General features: G+C 41.9%; 1 protein-coding gene across 4 annotated transcripts in view; it reads right to left on the bottom strand.

Moving 5' to 3' along the window:
* LOC118404260 (zinc transporter 2-like) overlaps positions 1-8,162 on the bottom strand; it is a 42,494-nt gene that overhangs the window by 8,151 nt on the left and 26,181 nt on the right. Inside the window, exon 1 of one of the 4 annotated variants that reach the window (XM_035803311.1) lies at positions 7,185-7,389. The exons of the other annotated variants lie outside the window; for them this stretch is intronic. Coding sequence (XP_035659204.1) covers positions 7,185-7,354 — 170 coding nt within the window. The 5' untranslated portion in view covers positions 7,355-7,389. Of the gene's footprint in view, positions 1-7,184; positions 7,390-8,162 lie in introns of those variants that run through there. 4 annotated transcript variants of the gene reach the window in all.

The following is an 8,162-nucleotide window of genomic DNA, read 5'->3' on the forward strand; positions in this document are numbered from 1 at the left end:
AAAACATCGACAGAGGATAGCACACACACGCAACTGTCCAGACAAACAGATCGCTTACACACACAACCGCTAGGGCACGTCGAAGACATTCCGGACATGCGCATTTTGTAGCAACAATGCTCATCCTCTGCATCTGATAGCATGCTTTAGTTTTTCATTGATAGCTATCTTTGTGTAAACAAGTATTTGACGCCACTAGCCGGGCCTGGTCTGGTCTGTACAAGGAGGTCAAAGACCTCTTTGGTCTGTGTTTGTGTTCCGTTGTAGTCTCCACCAGACTCCCATCTGGCAAAAAAGTAAGAGGGGACTTTTGCCTAGTTGGGAAGAAAAGCCTATTAGGAGTTAATTGGCCTAGTAGTGTTGGCCGGCCTAGTGGTGAGGAAATAACTCATCTGGTCGGCTGACTCCCCTAGCATACTATTTATCTGTCTAGTTTCTACTATTTGAGTTTTTAGACTACCCATCTGCGGAGCCTGGTAGAGGCTAGTTTTCATGGGTTCGCTTCTACAAATGCTTCTCTTCCCGGGATTAGAAATAAATATAAAACGACAAGACGTCATCGCAACTTGTTTCATTCATGTCGTGCAAAATCAATTTCTTTGATACCCTGGAAGGCCGTAAAATAGAATTAATCGGGCCACTGATTATGCAAATGACATTCACATCTGCATAATTTATGTTAGGATGTAAAGCTCCAATACACACTTAATGACACAGAAAAAAGACAAAGTCTATCCTAGATGTCTATTTTTGGATGAGTTTTGCAGGGTAGAATAAACAAGAAGTTGTGTGGGAAGTGACTCAATTCCGTCAACACAGGTGGATCATATGGATGATTCAGTGATACAAAAACAGTATTGAAATGGTGACGATTGTCTCTTACAGTCGTGTCGGGGGTGAACACAAGACAAACCAAGCCTGGGAAAGAACGGACTGTATGTTAAGTCATGTGATTTTGTCGGAGTTTTCTCTTTTTTTTTGCCGTCACGCATTAGTTTTGGGATCTACAGGGGATGTCATTTATAAAACTAGAAAGGTAATATTTGCAAGCAAATACAGAATGTTACCTTCACATGTTGTAGTCTAACACTGGCAACTGTTTTGTTCATTCTTATTTGAACACTTTTCTAAATGTAGTGACCCGAGCCCCTCTAGATCTGACATTTGCTACATTATGTAACCGAACACCACATGGTGCCTGCTACTTTACCGGTTACCATGGTGACAGCCGTCTGGTCCAGGTCGTTGACCTTATTTGTGCGGAGAAGAAGAAGAAACAAAGCAAAAGCAAACTTCTGTGAAGGTAACATAATTAAGTCAGTGTGGCCTTGCACTTTGTTGGTTAGTAGGTAGAATCGATTTATTTTGTATTTCTATTTTGATGTTTTTGAAAGTCACTGCGCTTTTTTTGCGTCAGTAAAGCTGATACGTATACGTCAGGTACACCGATAACCAGATCGTGTTTCAAAAACAAACCATGACGTCAGCTCGCTATGACGCGAGCATTGTCAACAATCAATATGTGACATCTCGATCTCTTTGTTTGGGTTGGCAAGCTCTCAAAATAAACATCAACCGACATATTTCCGTTAGCAGTTACGTCATTGATATATCTAGAATAATGATACAGAACTAGAAAGATAACAGTCTGGGTACCATCCGGATAGCAGTTCGCTCTTGACTTTCTGCTACTTTCTGCTTCGGAACAGCAGAGAAGCGACTGTATATAATGTGTAATAAAAGTCGAAGCGAGAAGCGATTGTATATAGTGTATAATAAAAGCAGGAGCGAGAAGCGACTGTATATAATGTATACGTATAATAAACGTCGGAGCTAACTACTATCTGGATGGTACCCAGGCTAGAACAGTAACACATGCAAGCAAATACATGATGTTTACAGTTACATGGTGTAACCTAACAACTTCCGCTCTTTTTTATTCATACTCAAACAAATGACTATATATGGTGGCCAGCCCCTCCGGCTCAAGCTGTCCTGCCACTTACTACATTACGTAATCGAACACTACAGGGTATCATCTGTTTCATTACTAGTGACCATGGTAACTGTCTGGACCAGGTTATTGACCTTAATTGTTTGTAGAAGAAGAAGAAAGGGAGCAAAAATCTGTTTCTACTTCTGTGAGGGTAAATATGAAAATGGACTAATGTATAAACCAGCATTATGCAAAAATAATAATGTTTATATTATATAGCAACGATAGTCGTGGAGCCATGCTTAAAATGGTAATTAAAAAAAAGAAAATTACAGCTTTACATTTCACTCTATGCAATACAGTTTTAAACGTCAACTAACACAATTTTCCCTTCATGGTACTAGTATGTTATGTCTACTTCTATAATATTATTTGTGGTATTCATAGTGATTTTTGTAATATTTTTGGCAGAAATTGGAGACTAGCACATTCTCCATTGTATTCCCAGATCCTTGGTGTAGTTCTAGCCTGATTAAATCTCACTTATAGCAGCCCGCCCAGCATCCACCGCTGCCGGAAGGGGCCAGTTACAGCCACGGACAGCAGAGTTTGTGTTTAATACACATATTAGTGTAGTTCCATATTTGACAAGTACTGGTGTTACCTTGTTTTTACTTGTGCACACGACTGCGTTTTGGAGTTGTGCACACGACACAATTGTTTAAGTCTCCGCCACAGTTCTCTGAAATCTATTGACGAGCTGAACAACAGCATGGAAATTCTCAGGGTGGGGCCGCGACAAAGCCTTAGTATCAACCGAGTATTTGCGTAAAGAAGACCAAATTGCGCGTGACAACGCTGTCTTTTCCGGTGTACCACGGCAAATCGCACAGAAAACATTTCCGTTCCAAATCCCCCTAACAATGGTCTTGACTGGAGTCATTCTAGTAACCAAAGATATCGATGCCTGGTAGCTGCTACAGAGCCCATTTCAGCAACCTAAGAAGTACAGAGGCCAGGCAGGGATTCTCTTCATGCAGAGGTCTTCATTATGATACTTTCCAAGCAGAGGTTTTGTTTATGATACTCTTCAAGCAGAGGTCTTCTTTATGATACTTTCCAAGCAGAGGTTTTGTTTATGAGACATAAAGAAAATGTTACAAAATTGAAAGCCCGTTAAAACGCCTAAAAACGTCAACAAACAGTCGGAGCCGAACCGTCTTTTGAAACAGTCGTCACTTCTTTACCTGTATTAGCACGCTCAGTTACTTTATGTGTACTAGACAACACTTAAGTCTTAAGGATAACCCTTTTGCTTTTAAAGTTTTGTTTGTTTCTTTTTTTCTTTGTCTGCCTTTTAATGTGGCAGAATTATGAGATATTGCGCTTCTCTAAGAATGCACTCGAGATCTTTACTTTAAAAAGAGAAACGCACCTAATTGTATCTAAAGTCTTGCTAACTCTCCAGTATGCCCCCTTGACATTTTTATCCCTACGCTTACGGAAATGCAAATATTAGTTGGGCTTTCTTATTATTTCAACCATGTAAACACTAAGAAATGCCAAGACGTCACAAAGGCTACACGGTGACAACTTACTTGAAGACTTGCAGACCTGCCAAATCGTTTTTACGTTCCATTTAATGTTGCGTGTGAACAGATTCATGTTTCTTTAGAAAATTTTCATTCAAGGTGACAAGAAGTTAAAATACGACATAAAAGAATGAAAAAAGTGTAGATCAGATTTTAAACAGTCCTTTCAAATGACGAGAAAACTGTTGACAAAAATAAACATTAAAACGCCCATTTTCTTCAAAAGTTGGCCGTATAACGCTACCATCGTTACAGTGGGTGGGATCGTTCTGGTATGCTATGACGTGTTGTGGTAAAAAGGGACATGACAAACAGCTGAGTAATACAATACAAAACGTTTACATGGACCAAAACGTGCGCTCACGGAATGCTGAAAGCTGTTATCGTAGTGACACGAGACACATAAATTTGGTTTCAGAGGGATAAAACATTTGGTCATTCCGCGCTCAAAAGGACGCATGGAATTCTGACTTCTGACATCTTATTGATGACATCCACGGGCGCATTGGTTTTCGCCTGTCCCAAAAAATACTGTGGCCACATATTGCCCAATAGCATCCCTGGTAAATCATGATTTTTATGCTTGACAAATATTGAAGATTTGCTCTCCATGGACATGGTAAAGGGGCACATGGTCCACGGGCATGGTCAGAGCATGGGGCCATAGCCCCCTTTTAAACAAGAATGCATGGCAGTAAAAATATTATTGAAATGGCGACGATTGTCTCTTACAGTCTTACTGGAGGTGAACATAAGACCAAGCCTGGGAAAGAATGGTCTGGATGTTAAGTATTGTGTAGCAATTTGTAGCTGGATGTTTCCTTTTTTCGCCCTCGCCGCTTAGTTTTGGGGTCTCCATGACTTTGCTGTAAACGTTAACTTTGAAACGTCTGATTCTCCAACGACAATATGCAAGATTAAAAAAATAAATATATATCTCAAATATGGATATCTACAACTTGCTTGGGCTTTGAAAGGTCTTTTAAAGTGTTTCTGCAAATCTAAAGTGGTTTGTTTGTCAAGTCATTTCGAGTTACAGATCTTAACCTGTTTGGGGCAGAGGCAATATTTTTCTCAGCAAAAGACAAGTAACGTTAAGTACTGTAAGTACTCTGAATTCTGTCCGCCTACCGCCTTGTTTCAACCGCGAATGATCCATTCTCTCTACAGCGAAATTTAATCCCGGCGAACAACTCAGTACCCTTTACCCATTTGCAGTAATTTTTCTGTTATGATATTTCGTCAGAAGCGTTTTTGTGTCCGTTTGGATGAGTAAAGCGGCCTCAAATGACCCATCGCATCTGAAGGAAAACAAACCTGTTTACACTGACGTGTTGGAGATATGATTGGTCATCAGTATTGATCCTGAACAAGAGTCTATACCAGACTCCCGTCAGACTGGCCGAATAGAAATAGAGGACTTTGGCCAAGGTAGGAATAAAAGTCTAGTTAGAGTAGATTGACCTAGGAGTGAAGTGACCGGCAAAAGATTGACTGAAAACCTTTTTGTCCCTATTTGGCGAAAACTCAGCTGGATAAAAAGTTCTTTTACCCAGTTTTTTATGCACTTCTGACTGCCCTTCCAATTGTCATGCACCTAAGATCAGCCCCTGACAGGACGTAGGTTTGTGTTAGCCTCTACCAGGCTTCGTGGATCGGTGGTCTAATTGTAGAAATTGGACAAATAGAGTCTATAGTACGCTAAGGGAGTTAGCCGGCCAGAAGAGTACGTTTCCTCACCTCGTGGTGAGGATAATGATTCTACCGATCCACGGAGCCTGGTAGAGGCTAGATTTGTGTAACACAAGCCACAGTTTGCCCCCTTCACAGCCCTCTAGCAGTGCTGGCTTTTATTTTTCGGGGGAGCGCTGATCCGCGCCATTTTGAACACGGGGTAACGTGCTCTAATACCAGGCTAGCGACTTTCCGCAGTAGAGAATCGCCGTAGCCATACTTTTTAGGGTAGTGAATGTAAAGGAGCCCCGGTGGAAATCGGATGGCGCCCAGGCTAGAATCAGCCCCCCCCCCCCCCCTCTCTAAAAATAAAAAGCACGGCTGCTAGCCTGCGGAGGAGGCTATGCTTGAGTCGCGACATTGCCTGTGTCATGACGTCACCTACGTAACGAAATCAATACCGGAACATATGGTACACGCTGGGCCTTTCTACTTTGCACACACTTCACTTAACTTCACACGTCCCGTAGCTCAGATGGCCGTAGGGGCAGTAAGGCTGTTCACACAGTAATACATAAATAACAGTATACGTGGCACATACCACAGATAAACTTGAAAGGGTACAGAACCAAGCTGCCCGATTCTGCACAAACAACTATAACAGGGATTCTAGTGTTACCAAAATGAAAACAGATTTGCAGTGGATGTCACTTGAAGACAGAAGAAAAATGTCCAGACTTTCCATGATGTACAAAATGACCAATAAACTGGTGGACGTACCAACTGATAAGTATCTAATACCAGCTCAAAAAGAACAAGAAACAGTCATGCCTTCAAATACCAGAGTTACCAACCTAGGATTGATGTGTTCAAAAATTCGTACTTTCCCAGAACTATTGTAGAGTGGAATTTGTTATCACCAAGTACAGTAGGGGCATCTTCTCTGGGTAGTTTTAAAGAACGCTTGCAGATAGATGTGCAAAAGTTAGGGGTAACGAGTCGTTCGGTGTAATATAACCAGCTGCTGCCGCGCCGCGTGCCTGCGAAGCTGGTGTGTTACGCCGAACGACGGTTATACCGGCTATATAGATACAGATACCAGAAAATTCTACATACTTGTGCAGAACTTACTGTAAATGCAGAAACATTCGTGGTGGTTTGATGTTCGCAGTTTTCGCGGTGGCCGCTTCACCGCGAACTTAAAACCACCGCGAACATTTTCCATGGCAGTAAGAGACTACAGTGCATGGTGCTACCGCGAACACCGCGAAAAGTCCTTTTACCCGCTACTGCCAAACTAAATCCCCGCGAACTTAAATGCATTTACAGTAGTTATTCTCTTGTCTGTTGTTTGTGTTAGATCCAAAGAAAAAGATCCGATTAGCCGATTAAGGGCTACGATTAATTTAGTGTATTTAGTGTTTCTCCTATATGCACAGATCCTTGTTTATACCTCTTTGAGGCAATGTGTGTTCAAAACTCGCAGAGAACAATCTGTTATTTCAAACTACACATTGGGAAACCAACTCAAAGTATCAAATAGAGGAATATACTAGGTGGCACAGCGGTTGTCCCATGCCATATACGGTTGAAAATAGCTGTTTCTTTGGTTTGGACCAGGGAGCCAAATGCGGATGAATGCTAGGCTAGAAATACCCACACAGAATCACGTTTTGACGTCTAGCGCCTATGTCACAAATAGTTGGAAAGATGATCGCCCGCCTACGTACGAGTTTGGGAGTTCAACCGCGCAACAGGGTAAATTTTCAAGCTTAAGCGAAAAATGAAAAAAAAAACACGCTCGGTTTTCTGGCAGTTTCAAAATTTGGCGATCTTTTTGCGATCAACAAATTTGGCCGGAAGATGCTGAAAGTGTGACGCCAGCATTTAACTTAAACTTGTCAATCCTCATTCGGCGCTTTTCAACTGTATGCTATCAAAAATGTTTTTCAAAAATCACAATTGCGAGTTAACCAACTCACATCAGCTGTAAAGCGAATTCCATGGGGTTGCCTGGCACGCCGTTTTTCCCATCGGAGTTGGAAGCACTTTGGCTCTGTCCGGACGCAAGGAGCGCGATCCTACGCAACTCGCTCGCGGCGATGGCTAGAGACGACCGCCGGCGCTCTTCGGGTTTACCGTTACGTGACATCGTGCGGACGGTGGTTGTTGCCTAGCTGTCCGCCGGTCTGTTTGTGCTGCCCAGGGGCGAAAGTCACACATATCCACTCACCGCGCGAAAATCGTTAGAGTGCGGAGTGCAACAGGTGTGTGTATGGCAGCCATCAACTTTTCCACACACCACTCCAAAACAAAACATTTCAAAGAATTAGAGTAAAAGAATTATCACGCATTTTTTATCAAAACTGTGTCTGGTTCCAACCTGTACGTGTATAAGAGTGTAATATTATCTATAAATAGTTTATTGCAATACTTAAACACACTTGAGTTTGCGAAGGGTTTGATGGTTCCTGTACGTAACTGACCATAAAAAACAGCTGTTGCACACGACACGCGCGCGTCTCCAGTCAGGACGCCTTCATTTTTTTCAGAGGGGGTGTTTGTGTCATTTGTGACGTCATCTCTACTAGCCTCATTTTCAGACTTCTTCGCTAGGCTTTCTTTTTTGTTTGTGTTTGTGTGCTGTTTTGGTATTTTCCACCAGTTTATCAGTAAGAAGACAATCTATTATTTCAAAATATACATTGGGAAACTGACTCAAAGTATCAAATAGAGAAATAAACTAGGTATCACAGCTAGGGCTGGGTATCGGTACAGCGTACCGGTACAAAACCGGTTTTTCTTATTGGACCGGTCCAGAAAAACCGGACCTGAAAAAATTAGGTGGACCGGATGTTGGACCGATTAGAAAATTAACATATTATTTTATCAGGCATTCACACGTTTTGGCGCTTGCAGTTGGAAGAAAATGACAAGAGTGAAGTAGAGAAGAGTTTATA

This window comes from Branchiostoma floridae, chromosome 17 (genome assembly GCF_000003815.2).
Source record: "Branchiostoma floridae strain S238N-H82 chromosome 17, Bfl_VNyyK, whole genome shotgun sequence".
Classification (NCBI taxonomy): Eukaryota; Metazoa; Chordata; class Leptocardii; order Amphioxiformes; family Branchiostomatidae; genus Branchiostoma; species Branchiostoma floridae.